Raw genomic sequence first — 21,965 nt, forward strand, 5'->3', positions numbered from 1 at the left:
ATTTATTTTATTTTTATTACAAAGTCAGATATACAGAGAGGAAGATCTTCTGTCCGATGATTCACTCCCCAGGTGAGCGCAATGGCCACTGCTATGCCGATCCGAAGCCAGGATCCAGGAACTTCTTCCAAGTATAACACATAGGTGCGGGGTCCCAAAGCTTTGGGCTGTCCTCGACTGCTTTCCCGGGCCAGAGGCAGGGAGCTGGATGGGAAGCGGGGCTGCCGGGATTAGAACCGGTGCCCATATGGGATCCCGAGTGTGCAAGGCGAGGACCTTAACCGCTGCACCACCGCGCCGGGCCCAACATGTTTTATTTTAAACAAGAATGCTCTTCTATGAAGGTTGATTGTTGGTGAGGATTTAGCGAAACAGATGAGTGGTGTTCAAAAAAACCCGTGGGAAAAACTCTGTGGATTTCAAGAAGTGTATTCAACCAAAGTAAACTCTTTCAGTCCAGTCGTTCACGAACCTTTTGAAATACCCTCCTACTGCATGTTACTGCACATGGCCCAACCACCCTGTCCTCTGGTGCACTAGGCTCTATATCTCACACACACACACACACACACACACAAACACACACACACACACACACACGACTCTTAATTATTATATGAAGTGCCTATTGTGCAGTTAGCACATGGGGGGTACTCAGCATGAAGTTCCTCCCTTGCAGCCCGTGATCCCGATGAGAGAGAGAGAGGCAGGGCTTCACTGGAGAGGAGTGAGACTCTGGGTAGGAAACAGGACAGCGGGTGTGGTGGGGGAGGGGGGCCTCCTGGCCTGCGTATCATCCTCCATGGGCCAGCCTGCCTCCCTCTCCCCGAGGTGTTCCTGCTTCCCCACTCCCCGCCCTCACCTCCCTCACCTCTTGGCCAGGAGTGCTGCCTGCTGGGTCTCTGGCCACTGAGTCCTCCAGGTGCTGCCAGTCTGCCACTGAGCAGAGGCCTTTGGCCCCAGGAAGACAGGGCAGGGCAGGACACAGGCATCTGTGCCGCCGAGCGGAGCGGCGTGTGCCTAGAGGCCAGAGTTGACTAAAGCCACTTAGTATTCCAGGCAGGTGTGTCTGCGGCGCCACACCAGCCTGCAGCCATCAGCCCCGGCCCCTCCTGTTTTCCCGCCTCCCATCTCCCGTGCGTGCCTGCATGCGTGGCACTACAGTGAGTAGGTGCATTGGCGGGGAGATGTGTTGCGTGGTCTCCGTACCCCCCTTGGGCTCTACCTTACTCTGCTATCTGCACAAGCAGATGCCCTGTTCTCTCTAGGTGGGGACAGATGCCTTTCTTAGCACCCTGTGGAGGGAGTCTTTGGACTCAATTGGAGGAAACCCAGAGTCCCTCTGCTGTGGCTGACTTGCTGGCACAGGGCGCCATGCTCTTGCCTCTGGTAGTTTCTTGTTTGTGAAACTTGCCAGGGAGCCCAGTTGCAGGTGCAGTTGTCAGTCAGGATGGGGTCTGGGTCGTGGGCATCTCAGGAATGGGAGAGGGGCTGTTGTACCCTCCTGGTTCCTGGTGCAGGACTGGTGTAGCTGGGGGAGAGAGATCTAAATGGAGGTGAAGTTCTCCTGACCCTGGAGTCGCCAGCATGGGGAAGGGCCTCTGAGATGTCAGGAAACGAGAAGTATCCCTACACAGGGACGGAATGAAGTGTGACATGGAAGACACCGGGCAGTCCCAGCCAGACCACTCCTGACCTCCTTGGAGCTTTGTCTTCCCCAGTAAGGGCCCCCTACCGTACTCTCCCCTTTAGAGTTCTTAGGGCCTTGCCTTCCCATGCCGTTCACAGCCTAGGGGTGAGATTACGAGACTCTGGGAGGAAATCGTCGAAGCAGCTTAGCAGGCAAAGTCATGTGGGAGGAAGGAGTGGAAGGACCTTCTCTCTCCTCTCCTCCCCTTAGCTGGCAGAAGACTGGAACACATACCTCACCCAGAATGCCCAAGAGAGTGACTAATCTGGCCTGACAAGAGGTAGTCTTCCCAGGCATCCGGCCCGGCTTCAGGGCGGGGGCGCTGGGAGCACTTGCCCAGTGTTCCTTGGCAGTTAGTTACCTAATAAGGTCAGGGGCCAGGCGAGCTCAGCAGTGGTACAAAACACACGTTCCGGAGGCTGGGAGCGCAGAGAGGAGAGAGAGGCCTGGGCAGTGACAGGAGCACTCTCAACATGGAGCCCACCCTGCCAGCCAGCTGTGCTCCACCCTATACCGCTGGCTTTGGTGCGTGTGGGCCTCCGCATCCACCTGCAGCAGGCAGGCGCCCCCTGTGCTCTCAGCCCCACGCGCTCCTGTCCTCAGTGACTTTCCCACCACACATGCCTTTGTGGGTGGAAGTCTCTCCTCTCTGGTGATCCCAGGGGAGGTTCAGGACATCAGATCCTGTCTACCACCTCCTTTGCTCTAATGACCTAGTGGTGATTGTTACCCATCTGCCATCAGGAGTCTCTCTTTTCTGGGGGGAAGTAGGAACTGCCTGGCAAAGAGAGCCAGAGGGGCACATGCCATTTGCTGTCCTCTGCTTGGTGGGATGAATCCCATGGTGGCTGACCAGCAGACCCAGCTTTGTCCCACCCCAGGCGTTCTGAGCTGGACACCAGGCACCTCATTTTCTGTGCGTAGCCTCATGCACCTGGTCGGTAATGTGAGGTAGAGGCTCATTCATTCAGGGTGGGCGGGACTGGGCCCTGGGGAGGCAAGGTCAGAGGTGACTCCAGTTCTGAGTGTAAATGAGTAGGAGCTGTGTGCAGGTTCTGCAGGCACTGGGGACCCAGAACAAAACCAAACTGGGGGGGGGGGAGGGGAAGTGGTGGAAAATGCTTGGCCTCCTGAGGCAGATAGGGACGGAAAAGGTGTGGTGCTTCATTTCCCAATGCAAGACTGTGGGCTGTGTCCCAGCATCCTCTTAGAAGGTGTAATAGCTCTATGTAGGGTTTAAGATGCTGCTACAGCCACTGCTGCCCCACCACATGCACACACATGCACACATACATACACAGGCACACACATGCACACATGGACATGTACACATGCTCCCTCCAGGCTTGAAAGAGAGGCTGAACTGGCTCTCTGTCCACAGGAACATGTTCCAAGGCCCCCAGAGGACTCTGGGACCTCAGAATGGACAAAGCCCTGTGACTGCCATGTTTTTTTCCTATCTGTGCATATCCATAATAAAATTTAATTTATAAATTGGGCAAGAGATGAACAAGAATATTAATTTAAAAAGAACAGTGCTATCGATGTGCCCTAATAAAATCATGGCTATGGCCTCCTCCTCTCTCAGTGTCTTACACTCTGGTCTCGCTGCCCCCGCCTTCCTGGGTAAGTGACACTGCCACTGTAAGGGGACTACTTGCTGCCTTTTCCTGTGCCAGCCTGCATGGGGGAGGGGGAGTCTGACCTGTGCCTCACGTGCTTCCTAGACCTTGTCCTCCAAGGTTCCCTGATGACATCTGAAAAGGGAGTGTGGCACACATCCCTGCTTGCTCTGCCAAAGTAGTGACAAAAAAAATCGATGGATAGGAGAAGCAACAGGGAGTGCCTTATGAGAGGAAGGGGTATGATGCCATCTATCCTACTTGGCCCCGTGAGAAACAGGACAAAGTGGAGTGGGGATCTTGGATGCAGTGTCCTCTGAGGCCACCTGTGTGTCCTGGTCCGCCTTCAGGATGTAGGCATGTCAGCCCAGCCAAGCCCCTTGCCACCCCTGCTAACTGAACTCAGGTCAGTTGGGTTGGGCCCTGGAAGAGCCCTTTGTCATTTGAACAGTGGCGGAGTGGCCATTGCTTCTGCAGGACACACAGCTGATAAAGGGGCCCAGGGGATTGAGGGGGAGCCTTTCCCTCTTCAGTTCTGGGTGCCCTCCCCTGCAGGTGGCTCCACCCCCACTCCCAGCCTGGGTGAGCAGGAATGCAGACGGTGCCTCCCTCCCAGGCATCGGATGCACCCTGCTTCCATTGGGCTGGTTGGAGACCTCAGTGCGCACTCACATGCAGACTCGCCTGCCGCAGACGGTGCTGGAGGGGCCCCTCTGCCCTGTCTGCGTTGTTGGCTGTCTTATCCCTCCAACCTGGAGAAGCAACCACACTCACAGCCATGAGCCTCACTGTCTTTCCTGCTCAGTTTCTTCTGTCTCCTCCATTTAAAAAGGTTGGGGCGGGGGGCATCCTGCATTGCCAATTGCCAGAGAACTTTGCTCTTCTCCCAAAAGCCTCAAGACCAAAACTTTTGGTGCTGGACTGGCTGACTCGTGCAGAATATCCATGTGGATGGATGCTGTCTTCTCGGAAGCCCTGGCAGGCATCTGGTCTGTGAGTGTGTGTGTTGGGAACCGGGAAGAAGGTAGGACGTGGAGAAGGGCACCTGCTTGGCAGGCTGCTGGCCACATTGCTCAAGTTGGGACTCCTTTCCCTGATGCCTTCTCACCGGTTACACATTGAAGTCAAACTCAAGAAGCCTGCTTCAAGGCCCTCACACAGACAGGGAGAGTGTGGAGCCATAGAGCCATGAAGCGTGCAACCTTTCCTATCCATGTTAATGATGCTGTGTTGCTTTGTTTGGGAGGTGTGAAGACCAGGGTGTCTCTGAAATACCTTACAGACCTGAGAGTTTACCAAGAGACCAAGGGCCTCTCCTGAGTCATCTGACTCAACTGGGGCCCCAGCTATCAGTTCAATTCAGACACCAACTGTCACCCAAGCCCCAGTGCTGGGATGGGTACCTTGTGTCCTGGCAGATGCTGGATCCTTGTGGCCACTCTAATTGTTTCTTTTTGTCTCTGAATCTTTCTTCCAGAGATCTGGTTGTCATCGGTATCCAGGAAGCCCTCCTCTTCCTTCTCCTCCTCCTCTTCCTGCTGCTGTTCAACCACCGCAGTTGCTGGTTGTTGCTAAGGTTGCCTCCATGGTAACGTGTACGTCCTGTTTATACCTCTGTCTGGGCAAGTCGGTCTGAGCTAGGAACCTATCTACCCCGGTCCACCACATCATCCCCACCTGGGGACACCAATCATTGTGACACGAACGTCCGGCTTCCACTTGGTTCCCCCAGCTTCTTCCTCCTCTCACTGCCAACCTTCCTCCTGAAGAGAAGAACTAGACTCGGGGTTGCTGCTGTGGAGTGTATTGCACAAGACAGCAGGTCTGTCTCCTGACAGGGTCCCAAGAGCAGCAAGAAGTGCGACTAAAAGGGACTGGGAAGCAGAAGACGCCCACCTGTTGAAGGGGAGACCCCTCCACCCCTTGACTGGGCTAGGGGCTTGGTAACAGCTGGCAAAATGACGAACCCATCAGAACATGCTCTGCCAGCCAACTCGCTGGCCGAGCCTCATGAAGGAGACTTTGGCTGCACGCTCATGGACCTGAGGAAGCTCATGGAGCTGCGGTCCACCGATGCAGTGACCCAGATCAACGTCCAGTATGGAGGAGTCCAGAACCTCTGCAGTCGACTAAAAACCTCCCCTGTGGAAGGTAAAGACCGGGGTTGGGCTGGGGCTGGGGCTAGGGCTGGGACTGTGGCAGGGCTGGGGCCCGGGGCTGGGGCCAGGGCCGGGGCCAGAGCTGGGGCGGGGCCAAGGCTGGGGCTAGGACTGTGGTGGGTCTGTGGCTAGAGCCAGGGCTGTGGCTATGTCGGGTCTATGGCCAGGGCTGTGGCGGGGCTGGGGCCAGGACCAGGACTGGGGCCAGGTCTGTGGTGGGGCCGGGGCCAGGGCTGGGGCTAGGACTGTGGCCAGGGCCAGGGCCGGGACTAGGGTTGGTCTGAGGGCCAGCACTGGGACTAGAGCCATGGCTGGGCTGAGGCCAGGGCTGGGCAGCACTGGGCAAGCATGGCTAGGACACCAGAAGAACAACCTCTCAACTTCTGGTGGAGGCACATTGCTGAAGACCTGGCTGGTCTGAGAGAACAGTCTGGGGCATGGAGAGCTCTGTCCTCCCCAGCCCTAGTGTGGTAATCACTGGTGGCTGTTGTCCTGTTTTCTCTCTTTCCTCTATGCCCATGTGCATGATGGAGGGTATCTCGCTTACCAGTGTGGATGGTGTAAAGGCATTGGCTACTACAGAATGTAGTTCCTTGTTCTATAACAGTCTCTAAGAGTGTAAGATGGAATTCTCACCCATGCCGATCTTGGAGCGTCATGGGGGCAGTGGCCGATAGGAAGTGTACGGAATGAATAAGTCCATTTGCCCCAGGATGGGTATATGGTTGTACCCACCACATCTTTGGATGCCATTGTTTGCTGTCAGAGTTACAGATGTTTTTTGCTTTTGTTTTCCAACCATGCTTGAGGCACTTTTAATATAGCTCTTCTTAATCGAATCAAAGAAGAGAATGAAAAATCCAGCTTCATTCTTGCCTAGCACAGCCCAGCTGCCCAGTGTACCAGGGACTGATGAAATTTTGCCTGATCAAAAAATGTAGAAAGGAAGCAAATGGAAACTTCAGCTTTTTGGCTTTTCATGACTTTAGTATTCTTTACAGCAGATTCTCGCCTGGTCAGGCAGTCTTGGCGGGGTAGCATGAGATGGAGCAAGGTTCCTGTTCTTTACTGGCCCATGGCTTCTCACAGTCTCCTATTTCAGAGCTCTCCTTGGGGTCTACCCTGTTTAGGATGAAAAAGGGTTAGTGTGACCTCAGCATCTGTACAGAGTTTTTGTATCTTATTTTCCTTCCTAAGGGGATTCCTAGAATTCAGTTTGCTGCCTCGTAGGCATCATGTTCAGATATTCCCTGCACCCCTTACTGAATAGCCCGCCTCCCTGAGCCTGCTTCTCCCTCGCAAGAACGGTTGGTAATACCCTGCATGCACAGTTACACAAACTAAATCATACTGTGTGTACCTTTGTAATATCTGAAGCCATGCCCTGGAACACAGGTGTCAAAGGGGTGCTGTCTGTCCCTGTGCCTGCAGAATGACACTTGGGGAATTTAGTCCCCATCCACCTCCTCAACCGCAGGCTCAGCGAGGACGGGAGCGATGGCTTGCTTCCGCACAGCTCCAATCTGCCTTCCGATGACCGTCTCTCAGCCATGGGCTGCCCCTCCTCTACTTGTCCTTTTATCTAGTCACTTCTGTAGCTGTATTGGCCACTAGTCACTGCCTGCTTCCCAGAGAGATCCCGTCCCCAAAGACCAGCATCCAGTCTACTGTTGCTGCAGAACTGGACACCCAGTGATCTTGGACCTTCCCTGACATGGTTGCTATCCTACAGTTGAAAGTCACCCCCTCTCGCTACACATCCTGGCTGTGGTTCTATCCCAAAACTCCTACCACTGGCACAGCAGTCCGTGGTCACTCCTCTGCTTCCTCAGATCATGAGAGAGAGAATATGAGAATGAATGAATGAGTGTGTGTGTGTGGGGGGGTGTGTCCTGGTCTGTTTTCATGCAAGACTCATCCTGGAGCTGCGGTAGCAGGGTATAGGGAAACATTTCTTTTTTTTGAAAGATTTATTGGGAAGGCAGATCAGATTAACAGAGAGCAGGAGAGTCCAAGAGAAAGATCTTCCATCTGTTGGTTCAGTCCCCAAGTGGCTGCAACAGCCAGAGCTAAGCCAATCCGAAGCCAGGAGCCAGGAGCTTCCTCGCGGTCTCCCACGCGGGTGCAAGGTCCCAAGGCTTTGGGCCATCCTCGACTGCTTTTCTAGGCCATATGCAAGGAGCGGTATGGGAAGTGGAGTAGCTAGGACTTTAATCAACACCCATATGGGACCTCAGTGCTTACAAGGTGAGGATTTAGCCACTGAGCCATCGTGCTGGGCCCAGGGAAAGACATGTTGAGCCCCGGTGCCAAAAAGTATCTGCTCCATGTGTAGGATAATAAAGGGCCAGGGACAAAGAGACATTGACCAGCCAAGACCCAGGAGTCTGCTTGCAGCCCGAGGGTGCTGCTGGGCTGCTGAGCTGGGCAGGTGGAGGCAGAGTGGCCGAAGGCAGGTGCTGTGGCTATAAAAAGCTGCTGTGCACAGAGGACCACACTGAGGCGTCTGGCGTGACTCTGTGTCCTGTGGGAGGCCCTCCTATAGATGCAGAATAAGAATAAAGATGTCTCTACAGTGCCTGAAGGCTGTAGGTTGGCAACTACGGTGATGTGAGACCAGGGAGGTTGGTGCCTGGAGTCTGATCTGCAACTCTCTGAGGACCCAGAATGTGGATCTGACCACCGACGACAGGGGTCAGGGACAACATTTCTGACTAACACGGTTGGTTTTCCCAGATTTATGCCATTCTGAAGGCAGATGAAAGCTCATCTCCCTCCCTCCCTCCCTCTTCCTCCTCCTTTTCCTCTTCCTCCTCCTCCTCCTTCGTCTTTTCTCTCTCTCTTTCTCTCCCTCTCTCTCCCTCTGCAGGCTAAAGGGGTTTGAATGACTTGCCTTACGTCACCCACTAGGTAGAATGTGACGCAAAAGTTCCCATTTTCTGCTGCTCATCTGGCTGAGCTCTAGCCCAGGGGACCTCAGACATGGGTCACACACCAGGTGCACATCTGGTGTGGGGGAAAAGATGTCACTTGAGGTTCTCAGACCCTGTTTGGAGTGTCTGGGCTTTGAGTCCCAACTCTGCCTCCCATTCCAGGAGAAGCAGACAGGGGGAGGGGAATCCGGCTTTGGCCTGCCACAGCCTTGCCTGTCGCAGGTGTTTGGGGAGTGAACCTGCCAATGGGAGAAAAAGCAATCCCTCCTTCTCTCTCACCTGCTGTCAGATAGATAGATAATTTTTTAAAGCTGTTTTTCATTTCATTGCCTGATAAAATGTCAGCTTGTGACCCAGTGTTGTGTTACTGTTGTGTCCCTGGGAATGTGTTGGTTGGAGTAGGAGTGAGAGCTGGCTGGGATCAGCTGGGGTCTGGGTCCACTGTGAAAAACCCAGAGACAAAGCTGAGAGAAACACAGGGAAGGAGCTTTGGGAATTCAGAGAAACGAGAAGAGAGGCAGAGGAGGCCCTGTGCTTAAATCTAAGTGAGGAAAGGTGCCTATCTCTGGCTGTGTGTAAACCAAGGCAGAGATGCAAGAGTGAGCCGGAGCTCCCAAGCAGGCCACGTTGCCCTGGGTTTACCAGGAGGGAAGAGCTGAGAATTTTATGCCATGGGAAGCCTTTGGGTTTGCATCTTTCCCCCATTTCAACGTCTCAGCCCCTTCCCTTTGCTGTTTCTCTCTCCTTTCCTGCCTGCATCCTCTCTTCAGTTCCCAGGGACCTGAGAAGTTTGGTTGACATCAGCTAGAAGATAGGTTTTCTCATCATCATCATCATCATCCTTATTTGAAAGGCAGACAGACAGACACAGAGAGATCTTCCATCCACTGGTTCCGTCTCCAGATGCTTGCAGCTGTCTGCTGGGCCAAGCCAGAGCTGAAAGCCAAACCTCCATTTTGGCAAGGATTCAAGTTCTTGAGCCATCACTTGCCACTTCCCAGGAAGCTGGACCAAAGTTAGTTATCTGGGACTCAAACCAGGCATTCCCATGTGGAATCAGTCTGACCGCCGCCCCACAGTTCACCTACCCACACCCCAGTCCTGGTTCTTAGCCTCTGAGCTGTTCCCCGAGGTGTCTTACGGCCTTGTGAGCAGAACTCTTTGGTGAGTCTGGAGAATCAGCTGTGGCTTATGCAGAAGCATGGCTCCCCTCCCTCTCTGTCTCCCTAGCATTTAGGCAGGACTGGTTGACTCTGGGTGAGAGAGCCTTCTGCCTGGCTGTCAGCTATGCTGCCCTGCTGGGAAGGAGGAGGGCGGAGGATGATGGTTTCCAAGGAGAAGCTGGACCAGCGCTTGGCTGGACCAGAGAGGACGAAGAAAGGGAACTCAGGCTGCTCACCGGGGCTTTCTCCCGAAAGGCCATTGTGTGCAATCTGAATCTGGAAGGATGTGCTTGGGACCTTGTGCTTCATGTTCCTTCTGTGCCCTTCCACCTCTGTTCTCTGCAGAGTTGAGGGACTGACCATGGGCTACTGAGAACTTGAACTTGAGCTGGGGACACAGTGATGAACCTAACAGCCAGTCTCCCATTCCAGACAACTTCTGCAGGCTAGCGAGCTGCCTAGAGCTGAAAGCCGACTCAGAAACATGGCCGCAGGGCTAGGTGGGGAAGAACACAGCACTCTGCGAGCACACCGTGTGGGGACTCCCTGAAAGGGTGCAGGGGAAGGGGGCTTAAACCCCTGTGTCATGTAGGTATGGCCTAGGTCATGCCCTGAGGGCAGTGCTACCTCTGCCCAAATGTTCTATCAAAAGTGAGCCTCTCTGCCCTCCACCGCCTCACCTCCCATGATCACTGCATAGCAGGACATCATACAGGGTAGTGTACACAGTACTGCCTAAACATGCAGGGTACTGTGAGCGGTACTGCCTAAGCATGCAGGGTACTGTGAGCGGTACTGCCTAAGCATGCAGGGTACTGTGAGCGGTACTGCCTAAGCATGCAGGGTACTGTGAGCAGTACTGCCTAAGCATGCAGGGTACTGTGAGCGGTACTGCCTAAGCATGCAGGGTTTAGGGAGCTGAGGGTCCCCGGGGAGTAATGTGGGGAGAAGAAGGAAGGAAGGTATACTGTTATATGAAAGCCCCCAAGTTACAACTTTGTTTCATTAGCCTCAGGATTTAGCTGTCACTTAATGATCTCTGGGGTTTAACTTTGTACCTGTCACCATGCCTCCTTGAGGCATGTTGGACTAATAACTGTCCCTTTTGCACCCAAGCTAGGCATGGGACTGGGCTCGTCCTCAGTATGACCAATGGAAATTTCTAGGAGCATCCTCAATCTGGAAAAAATTCAAGCACGTGTCTCCTGTGAATGTTCACCAACACCATATTGCTGTTAGTACTTTCAGCATGGGAGTGTTATTTGTAATGTAAAATACACAAATATACACGTGCCTAGGATAATAGAAGTTCTAGAGACGGGCATTTACTGCTCGGGGTGTCCACATCTGATAGTGGAGTTCCAGCCTCGAGTTCTAGCTCCTTAGCTTCCAATACAGCTTCCTGCTAATGTGGGCTTTGGGGGACAGCAGCTGATGGTTCAAGTTCTGGGGTCTCTGCCATCCATCAGGGAGACCCAGATTGAGTCACACCTGTGGGGAGTGAACTGTCAGATGGAAAATCTCTGTCTTTCAAATAAGATGAAAATCGATACATAAAATATTTGTTTGAAACATTCTGGTAGCCACTTCCTATAGTCCCCTTAGAGACCACTACCCCAGGGAATGCCAGTCCTGGGGGATGTGGGTGACTAGGCCAGGAAGGTGGAGTGGAACAGAAGGGACAGGGAAGTGGGCCACTGGCTTCTTGGAGGATTTTTCCCTACCCTTCGCTGGAGTACCCAATTTTAGGAGCTTCTGATCTGAGGATAGCGGCACGACCCCTGTGCATCTTCCTTTGCCTCTTCATGCTGTCTGTCCCATCCTGTAGCTGCTGCCTAGAGCTCTCAGCCCAGCTCTACAAGGGAAGTACTCCTCAAAGCAACCGGAGCATGGGCACAAAGACAGATGTTCTGTGGTTTTCTCTGTCTTTCACCCCGGGTGCACTCGTTTAAAAGTGGGGAACTCAGGTCAAAAGAAGATCTTGGGAGGTGGCAGGGAAAGCAGAGTAGGGGTGGGCAGCAGAGCCCAGACAGCCAGCCCCACAGCTGCCTCGCGGGAATACTATGGTCGGGGTCGAGGGGTTGGGGGACACAGAAGAGTGACAGTGCATCCCTCTGGCATTGCTGCCTTTGGGGAAGTCCAGGCTGCAGCCCGTCTGGTTGGAGTGACACGCCTAGGGCTGCGATAGGCCCGCAGTGTATGACAGTCATGGGCTTTCTCTTTCCGACCTAGCCACCACAGGCTCTGCAGTTGTCTCCTGCCCAGCTGCTCCTTGCTCAGAGCCAGGCAGGGCCAGTGGGGAGGAGATGGCTAAGCTCCCAGGGAGATTCCAAGCCCTCCCTGCTTTGTTCCCAGATCCTCTTGTGTGCATTTCTCGAGCAGCTCAGCAGCCATGCTTGCAAGCATTTTTGAGTGAGGCTTGGGTTTTGGTCTTGCATTGAGCCATCGGCTGGGAGTGGGAAGAAGATGGCTGAGGCGGACAGCGCATCTCCCCCTTGCAAGTGGGGCTTTGGCTCTCTTTATTTAGCTCGAAGGTGTGAGCGCCAGGAATGTGACACTGGATGGTAGCACAGGCTGGCATTGCGTGAGAAGGTGGCAGAGCAGAAGGCGACAGGAGGGCGTGCTGGGAGCTTTCTCTGGCCTGTGCCAGAGTTGGAATTAAAAAAAAAAAAAAGGAGGGGGGTCACGCTAGAAACAAAGAGGCCCCCCCGCCCCAGGGAGATGCCTACCTCAGCCAGGCTGTATGGACCAGAAAGGAGCCTGGTCCTGCCAGTCCCTTGTCCTCCTGTCATGACCTTGAGCTGGCAGCTCCCTCCCTCAGGGCTGGGAGTCTGGCGGGTAGAGGCGAGTGCTCCTCTCCAGGCCGTGGGCGTGTTAAGCCGGAGATGCTGAAGTGGGGAGGGTGCTTTGCACAGCATGGGAGAATAGCACTTGGTGGGCAGCAGGCGCCGTGTGTGCGCGCACCACGGAGCCCAGTGTGGGCTTTAAGGAACTCTTTCCCCTCATGTCCTGGTCAGGGTTTGCTCGGGCAGGACATTTTTTAAAAAGATTTATTTAAATTTTTTTTTGGAAAGTCAGATATACAGAGGGGAGGAGAACCAAAGATAAGATCTTCCTTCTGCTGATTCACTCCCCAAGTGGCCACAGTGGCTGGAACTGAACTGAACCAAAGCCAGGAGCCCACAGCTTCTTCTGGGTCTCCCACGTGGGTGCAGGATCCCAAGGCTTTGGGCTGTCTTCTATTGCCTTACCAGGCCACAAGCAGGATGGGAAGCAGGGCCACCGGACACAAATTGGTGCCCCTATGGGATCCTGGCACATGCAAGGCAAGGACTTGAGCCACTAGGCCACCAGCACTGGGCTTCTGGGAAAGACATTCTGATGCCTTCCCACCAGGCCCAAGAAATGACTGCCCAGGACCACTTGTAATTGATTCTGCTGCCTCCTTTGGCTGGCAAGTCTTTTCACGTTGCTGCCCTCCCAGCCCCACCCTTTCGGAGCTGTGTGGGTGCCGATAACGGGGTGCTGCTCCCTGCCTTGGGCCCATCCCCAAGGGCTGGGCCCCACTTCTCTCCACAGTTCCCCCGCCCAGGTCCTGTACAGGCTCACAGCAGACACAAATATTCCACTGTCGCATTCCCCGCCCTCCCTGGCATGGGCTGGGGGCGATGACTTCACGGCCCAGAACACTCCAGCAGGGGTTCCGTGGGGTTCTGGGGCCTTCGGGGGTGGATGGGGCTGGCCCTCGGCCTTCCCTATGGGTTTCTAGGCAGGGAAGCCCTCTCCCAGCTCTCCTTGGCATTTGTGGCCAAGATGGGGCCCGGGGATTCCCCAGGGCGGAACCACCATGTGTGTGAAATGACAGCTGCTGAGCTCAGGGCCTGAGAGCCTCCTGGGGCAGGAAGGATTGGAATGGAAAAGCCCAAAGTGGGGATTGGCCAGGCTCCCGGTCCCACATGGCTTCCCCGTGTAGGCCACATGGCGCTAGCTGCAGCAGGATTCCCAAGGCTCCACCTGCCCCGCCCTGCTGCAGGGCACGCTGGGAACTGGGACAGACACTTGACTTGTTAAGGTAGCTGCAGTCAGAGCTCAGGGCAGCTTAAGGTGGAGCAGAGAGATGAGTAGAAAACAGCCAAAGGGAACAGGTGTGTGACTTGGCGGACATGGAGGACAGAGCCGGGCCTCAGGTCTTAGGTGTCGTACTTTGCTTCCAACCGAATTGATGTCCCCACCCCCTGAGACAGGAAGACTGGATCAGCTGTCCTCAGATATAGCCAGCGAGAGCATACAGCCCTTCCCGCTGAGCAAGAAGTGGAGCAGGCTGCGGACAGGAACCTCACTGCCAAAGGGTGGGACAGGCTGGGGCAGACTGATTCCAAGCCCAAAGCCTCAACCCAGTGCAGCTGCCTGCCACAGGCACCCAGCCGCCTCTTTAGGGTACAACACTGCCACTCACTGGCCCAGGATCTCAGACAACCTCACCACATCTTGGTTTGCTTCCCTGTAAAATGGGCTTAGCACTTGCGAAGCTTGAATTGGAAGGCACAGGCGTGCCTGGTGAAGCATGCGGCATCAGGTCTCCTGGTCTGTGCTAGCAATTGTTTTTTTACTCCTCCCTCCTTCTGATCATCTATTGAGTCTGCATGTACACAAAGGGGTCAGGGTGCTGCTCTAGACATGAGGGACCCAGACAAAAAACTGGCTCCGGAGGGACTGGACAGACCTTTGGTGGGCTGCATCATGTCCTCTGTGGAAGACAAGACTTGTGGAGGTTGACGGCCAAGCCCAATGGGGCCAACCTTCTGGGCTAAGACTGTGGATAAGTCAGGTGAACCATGAAGGACAGACACACTGGCCCAGAGACCCATGGAACAGGAGGGAGACGGGGTGTACAGAGGGACTGAGAATAGCAGGTAGACAAGCTGGGCCGAAGAGCAGTGAGCAGGCAGGGCTGAGGGCTTGGGGGCTCGCAAGGGGCACCCCAAGGTCGCTGGTGCCACTACAGGGCTCTGGGCAGATACGCAGCTTGTCCTGCCTCAGGTCTTAGGAAGGCTCCCCTGGCCAAAGGGCTGAGAGTGGGAGCGCTGGCGGCAGGAGACGGGGAGAAGTGGGTCATTGGTAGCAAGAGCTGATGGTGGCCTAGGCCAGGACGATGGCTGTGGCCATGGGACAGAGAGGAACTGGTCTTTGGATGCATCTGAAGATAGAGCTGGTGGGACTCCCTGACTCAGTGGACCCAGGAGAGAGGTGGATGGGGAGAGGGCGAGCACAGGAGAACAGAATGAGACACACACTGGAGTCTGTGTACCCTAAATGGGGTGTTAGATAAATGCCTTGAGGGACAGGGCTTCCTTAGCCATGCGGACACACCCTATACTGTCCCCACTGGCTCTCATCCATGAACCCTTGTGAAAGAAGGACAGGACCCCAGAGCCTGCCTCTTCGGGAGGCACCTCAGGTAGGCCTATGCATGACCATGAGCACTGCCTACCCTCTGGGCAAAGCTGCCCCATTGGCATGGCTTTGCCAGCCCCAGTCCCCAGGGAGAAGGAGGCGGCTGGGCCCTGGCCTCAGGCTGCACTGCCTGCCCCTGCCTGCCCGCCAATCCAGCTGCCCTGCCCCAGCACTCCGTTCCCAGGCCCTCGCTCTCCCTGTTTGCTGGGAACCTGGCTTCTCCGGTGGTGGAGGCGGCCAGTGCCTGGGAAGCAGCTCAGCTGGCCTCCAGTGCCCTGGCCAAACTCGCTCCCTGCAGAGCGCGGCTGGGCCGCTCAGCTGGCCAGCGAGAGGGCCACCTGTCCCCAGAGCCCTGTTCTCCCTCCGGAGCACTAACCAGTGGAAGTGGTCTCCCCACGGTAGGCATCCCCACCAGTGGCTGCCTTCCCAGCACCACTACAAGCAGTATTCCTGAGAGTTCCTGCTTTGTTAAAATGTGGTTCTGGCCTGGGCGTAGCCCATGTTCTTGCCCTTTGAGGCTGCAGCGTGGTTCTGCCTGGTGGAGGGGGAGGTAACACTTCCCACCCCCTCCACACAACATGCCACCTCCATGCGGGCCTCCCTGGTCACCCTGGGCTCCACTGCCTTTATGGAGGTCGGCCGAGCGCCCCTTCCGAAACTCCAATTCCGCATGGCCATTAACCTGTATTCCACTAGAGGCAACCCCGCCCTGCCTGTGGGGAGCTCATCCACCAGGCAGCCAAGAGCAGCTGGTGCCAAACCAGGACTAATTTGCTGCCCTGTGTAAACAGCCTGATGGATGCCAACTGGCGCTAATGGGCACTCTGGGCCTTCCCCTTCCCTCACAGGGCCAGGAGAGGGGCTCCAGGCTGAGGGAAGCCTTGAACAACCCTACCTGTGATGTGCTAGCGACAGGTGGGAGGGGGATCATAGGCTATATGTGTGTTATGATGTGTACACCATGGGTGGTGTGGTGTGTCCTGTATCAGGTTGTACACCGTGTGTGTATGTTGTATCCTGTGTCGCAGGTTGAACACCGTGTGGTGTATTGTATCCTGTGGTATGTTGTATCCTGTAGCACAGGTTGTACACCGTGTGTGGTGTGTTGTATCCTGTGGTATGTTGTACACCGTGTGGTGTGTTGTATCCTATGTCACGGGTTGTAACTGTGTGTGGTGTGTTGTATACTGGGTGAGGATTGTGAGCTATGGAGTAGTATGTGATGTGCACCTATGGGCCATGTGAGTTGTGTGTGATATGTGATATGTTCATGGTATATGTTGTGTGTATGTCATGTGTAATACACCATGTATGGTACGTTTGTGGTACAGTGTGTACTGTATGTGGTATATTGTGTAGCATGTATATGGTGTGTATATACCAGGTGGGTATTATAGAATGAGATACACAGTGGTGTGTGAGGTGTGTCTGTGAGTTTTACATGATGTGTGTGATGTGTTGTATGCTTTGTGTGTGTGTGTGTGTGATGTATGGTATGTGTTAGCCCAGGTGTGTCCCTGTGCCCATCTGGGCCACTGTGCCTGTATGGCATCTGAAGCCTTCCTGATGCCCCTGCCGGGCAGCTCTACCTGTGCACCAGCTCAGTGCTGACCGAGGGGTGGAGCACGAGTCTCAGCCCCAGTGAGTGATCCCCTCGAGGCCCTGGTGGGCTGTGACTTCACAAAGCATGACTTTGGGCAAATGGCCTTCATGCGGAGGCAGCAGGTGGAAACAGCTCCACATCTAAAGCAGTATGGCTTGGCTCATCTGGGTTACCAGAGCATTAAGTTGCCCCATCTCTGTCATTAGCTGGAAAGTTCTAGACCCGCCAGTGCTGGGCCCACTGCGAAGGTTGGTGACGCTCACTGGACCCCATAGCTGAGGAAGACAGGAAATGAGGCATCTTACTGGAAGGGTTCTCTGAGCCACCTTCTTCCTCCTTCCTCTGTCTCCCTTCCCTCATGCCTCCGCACCCCCTCCTTTGGGCAGGTCTCTCTGGGAACCCCGCGGATCTGGAGAAGCGCAGGCAGGTGTTCGGGCAGAACCTGATCCCCCCGAAAAAGCCCAAGACCTTCTTAGAGTTAGTGTGGGAAGCCCTCCAAGACGTCACCCTCATCATCCTGGAGATCGCCGCCATCATCTCCCTGGTCCTGTCCTTCTACCGGCCGCCGGGGGGAGAGAACGAGCGTGAGTGTTAGCAGCCCAGTGCACGTGCGTGTGCCCCGCTTGTGCTTTCCCACCTCCAGGGAACGCCTGCTGTTGGTGGGTGACAGGTCACAGCTTAAAGCTCAAGCCCAGAGTTCAGGGGGAGGGCAGCAGAGGGACCCTACTAGCGGGCAGGAAGCTGCTGCTTTGACCCGCTCCCCTCTCTCCCCAGCCCCCAGCAAGTCTCCACTCAGTATGTCCCAAATCCTGCTCAGCTAGCCTGCACAACCCTGCTGCTGACAACCTGGCTTCCCGGGCAGCAGCCGTGGGGCCTGAGCATGTTAGTCATCCCTATGTGACTTGGCTGCTGTTTGGACTGACATCTTGCATAGGTTGTTACCCTGGTGCTAAGACAACCTCCATCCCACTGTTCCGAGAGGCCGGCTGCTCCACCCAAGGGCTCCACGTGGCGTTGTGCCGTGGGGGCTGGGGCAGTGGGAGAGCACCTGCTGTCCTTCATGTCAGCCAGAGCCCCTTGCTGACCCCGCCCTCTCCCTCCCCCACCCCTGGCACAGTGTGTGGTCAGGCCACACACAGCGCAGATGATGAAGGGGAGGCGGAAGCTGGCTGGATCGAGGGGGCGGCCATCCTCTTCTCGGTGATCATCGTGGTGTTGGTGACGGCTTTCAATGACTGGAGTAAGGAGAAGCAGTTCCGAGGGCTCCAGAGCCGCATCGAACAGGAGCAGAAGTTCTCCGTCATCCGAAATGGCCAGCTCATCCAGCTGCCGGTGGCTGAGATTGTAGTGGGCGACATCGCTCAAATCAAATATGGTAAGGGTGCTGGGCTTCCGGGGGCCTGGACCACCTCCGCCTTCACACTCCGCAGGCAGGTCCTCTGGCAGAAGGGGGCTGAGAGTGGCTGAGAGCCCAGAAAGAGACACCACCCCACCCCCAGCCACGCCCAAAGGTGTGCTGGCTTCTGGGCTCAGAGTTAGGGAGGCGATGGGGAGGGCTTTCTAGGAATGTCATGGCTGAAACCTAGCCAGGGGCTGGCACCCTGGTATTTTAGGGTTACCAGGGCCTGTGTGATATTCTGGCATAGGGAAGGCTTTGATTTCTTTTACCTGGAGAGGAACCTCGTCCTCCTTTGCACAGAGGCCAGAGTTCTCTTTGAAAGCTGTCCTCCCCCCATGGAGGCTGCCCGGTTCTTGGCCTCTGTCACATCCCATGGGAATAGCCCTGAGATGGAGTTGAAGCAAAAGAGGGTCCCCGCTCCTCGTGCCCTGTCCCTCGCTTCCTTCATGCTCCCCTGTGTGCACCAGGTGACCTGCTGCCAGCAGACGGGATCCTGATCCAGGGCAACGACCTGAAGATTGACGAGAGCTCCCTGACGGGAGAATCGGAGCACGTCAAGAAGTCCCTGGAGAAAGACCCCATGCTGCTGTCAGGTGCAGCTGGCCTCTACTGCCCCAAACCCTGCTACCCTTCTCACTTTGTCCCTCACCCTTCCTTGGGAAGCACATGTTATAGGGGGGTCTGGGAGGGGCTCAGCTGGTTGCAGGGACGGTGGGATGAGGGGAAGGTTGCCCTGAGGCCATGACTTGTTCTCCTTACCCCTCCTCCTCCACGTGGTCTGTTTGTTAAATGGGCTCTGCTCCCCACTTGTTCCTACTACCTGCTAGGCACTGCATCGGGCGCCCCTAATACAGGGGGGTGTTTGTGCAAAACCAGCTTCCTCTCCATGTAGGTACCCACGTCATGGAAGGTTCTGGCCGGATGGTAGTGACTGCTGTGGGTGTCAACTCCCAGACTGGAATTATTTTCACCCTGCTGGGGGCCAATGAGGATGATGAGGAGGAAAAGAAGAAGAAAGGTAAGAGGAGTCCAGGGGCTTGGAACAAGAGTCCCTTTCCTGCGACTCGGAGACGAGGGGGCTGTCTGGAGAGAAGTGGAGTGGGAAGAGCCCCCAGACATGCCGTGTCTCTGGTGGATCAGCAGGGGACAAGTTCTAAAGCCTGCCCCGCAGACCAGCCTGCCAAGGCCTCCAGCCAGAGCTCCCGCCATCCTCCTCCTCTTCCTGCCTTGCGTTGCTCCCTCCAAGGTTCGAGGGCCTTTGAGGCTTGTTGGCAACACGGCCCAGTGGATTCCTACAGCACAAGGGCAGTCAATGGGACTGAGACAGCCAGGAGAGCGGCGCAGGCTCCCTGAGCTCAGGCCAGCCTGTGCCGTGAGTCCTTGTGAATCGCAGAAGGCAGAACAGGTTTCCCAGGTGGCAGAGGAGGGTTTCTGCCCCCTAGCAGCTTGGAGGACCATCCCTGAGTTGCTTGTTCTCATCACTGTTTTTGGTTTATCCCACATCCACCTATGTAGATAAGGAGGAAGCTAGCCTGGTGGTACTGTGCTGATGGGGGCTCACGTCACCCCACTCCAGGCCATCACCTTCTGTGCACACGGCCCATCCCCCTCTTCCTTACACCCTCCCACCCCACCCCCCATTTTTCCAAGCAGTGTCACTTGGGTCTGAAGCATGAGCACGCACATACACACACACACACACACACACACACACACACACTCACACACACACACACTCACACACTCACACACACACTCACACCCCAGCAACAACCTTGCTCTCAGAGCAGGCAGCAAGATATGCCAGTGTTGGCCTACGTACCCACATGCCACTGCCGCCTCCGGAATGAGTGAATGGAAGCCCAGATGTGAGCTTCCGCCCTCCTGGGCTCTGAGCAGGACCAAGCAGCTGGACCAAGCCGCTGGACCTGGGATCTCCCGACAGTCCCTCTGGGTTTCCACTCCACTTTTCTCTTTCTCATTTTAAACAGGCAAAAAACAAGGAGTCCCTGAAAATCGCAACAAAGGTAACCTCTGCTCGCACTCACTTGCCATCTCTGCCTGCCCACACTCAAATAACACCCCCAACCCTCGGGCCATCCGCCTTCTCCCTTCCCCTCTCCATAAATCTGTTACCTTTGCTGCCTCATCTGGAGGAAGGTGCAGTGACTGAGCTGGCCATAGTTGCAATCTGAGCTGGGGCCACAGCACCCTCTGTTGTAGGTTCCTGGAACCTCACGTCCAGGTTGGCTGTGGAGTGTATCTGCCTTTTCTCAAGGCGCACAGCTCTTTGCTTCAACGCCCTCTGCTGGATCTGGGGAGACTTTGGGGGCAGTTGGAGCGGGCGGTCCCTGCACCCTCCTCTAGTTAGCTTCCTCATCGGTGTCTGGTCTGCTGGTCTCAGGCCTGCTGCCACCTTGCTCTCCCTCCCTCCGCTTTGTCCCTTCCTCCTGGTCCCATGTGTGTCTCTCTCGCATGCGCACTAGCTTTACTTGCATCTTGGGTATGTCCGTGGTGTCTGTGTGTCTGACAGTGCAGTCAGCGTCTCAGAAAGGGATTGCCTCAGGTGGGAGGCCGAGGTGTGATCTCCTTAGCACCCAGAGGGTTGGCTTCCCTCTGTGCCCTGCGTCATGGTGGTGTTTAGAAGTGAAGGCGCTGCAGCAGGGACCCCGGGCCAAACACCAGTCATTTACTTCTGGTTCTCCTTAACCTGTCTACTCCAAAGCCAAGTGCATTCAGTTCTGTGTCTGCCATGATCCCAGCTTCCTGTTCTTCCCTGAACCCCAGCATCTTTCCTGTCCCCCAAGTGCCGTCCCCCCACTGCCAAGTTGGCTCCACCTGGCCCCATTCCCTTTGTCACTCAGGGGAAGTAGGGGCTGTCCTCCCCTGACCTTTCAATTCATGCAGGAAGGAGCTGGCAAATAATCGGTTTCTAGACCTTTGCACAAAGCATGCAAGGACCCCTGGGATCCTAGATGCCTGTACCCCCACCTCCCCTCAGCCTGCTGTCAGCAGTTACCAACATAAACCCTGCATGCCAGGCGGGCTGACTACTGGCACTGGCGTTCACAGGGCCGGGATTAATGCCCTGCCTGAGATAAACCTTGCATGGCGCTCCGGGGAGCCGTCACCCTCTGTGTCATCCCCCAAGTCAGTCACCCCATGGGCCCTCATAGAGGGGGTGAAGGCCAGCTCTGTGGCCAGCAAGGTGAGGCGTGGTCACAGGTGCTGGCATGTTCTCCAAGCAGGCAACCGGGTCTCTGCCTGTCCCCCACTTGCCTCGCTCCCGCTTAGTGCTGTCCCCTCCCTTCCACTCACATGTCCTATTTGGATCCCACCAGCAAAGACCCAGGATGGTGTGGCCCTGGAAATCCAGCCACTCAACAGCCAGGAGGGAGCCGACAACGAGGACAAGGACAAGAAGGCTGCCAAGGTGCACAAGAAGGAGAAGTCGGTGTTGCAGGGCAAGCTGACGCGCCTGGCCGTCCAGATCGGGAAAGCAGGTGAGCGCGCATCTGCCACCACCTGCCGCCGCCCAGCCCTGCCACTCCGGGTTCTTGGCACTGCCATCCCTTTCTTGCTACACCCACCAGGATCAGCGAGAGGGATGCTGAAATTCCCAAGGGCCTCGCGGGGTCCCACTGGCTGAGACCCTGACCCTGATACCCCATAGGTTCTCTCAGAACTGTCCCTCTGTGCATCAGGCTCTGCGGCACAGGGTCTTTGCTCTAGGCACAGGGAGATCAAGTTTGCATCCCACCCTTGGGGAGCTTGGCACCTACTCATCCATCTCAGTGCTGGCCTCTGTCCCGTTGGCAGAGGGTGGTCCCTCACATGGTGGCAGCATGTGGCATAAGCAAGGGGCTCCTCCATCAGTAACCCAGGCTTTTCTGTGCCCCGCTTCCTTCAGCAACAGTTGGGGGAGGCAAAGCAATTCATTTC

General features: G+C 55.7%; 1 protein-coding gene across 1 annotated transcript in view; it reads left to right on the plus strand.

The window, feature by feature from the left end:
• ATP2B4 (ATPase plasma membrane Ca2+ transporting 4) overlaps nt 1–21,965 on the plus strand; it is an 86,477-nt gene that overhangs the window by 38,531 nt on the left and 25,981 nt on the right. Inside the window, exons 2-8 of the mRNA XM_040985482.1 lie at nt 4,790–5,463; nt 17,011–17,208; nt 17,742–17,999; nt 18,491–18,616; nt 18,916–19,041; nt 20,015–20,050; nt 21,365–21,526. Of these exons, the coding sequence (XP_040841416.1) occupies nt 5,271–5,463; nt 17,011–17,208; nt 17,742–17,999; nt 18,491–18,616; nt 18,916–19,041; nt 20,015–20,050; nt 21,365–21,526 (1,099 nt within the window). The 5' untranslated portion in view covers nt 4,790–5,270. The remainder of the gene's footprint in view (nt 1–4,789; nt 5,464–17,010; nt 17,209–17,741; nt 18,000–18,490; nt 18,617–18,915; nt 19,042–20,014; nt 20,051–21,364; nt 21,527–21,965) is intronic.

This window comes from Ochotona curzoniae, unplaced genomic scaffold (assembly GCF_017591425.1).
Source record: "Ochotona curzoniae isolate NIBS_2020 unplaced genomic scaffold, NIBS_Ocur_1.0 contig_430, whole genome shotgun sequence".
Lineage (NCBI taxonomy): Eukaryota > Metazoa > Chordata > Mammalia > Lagomorpha > Ochotonidae > Ochotona > Ochotona curzoniae.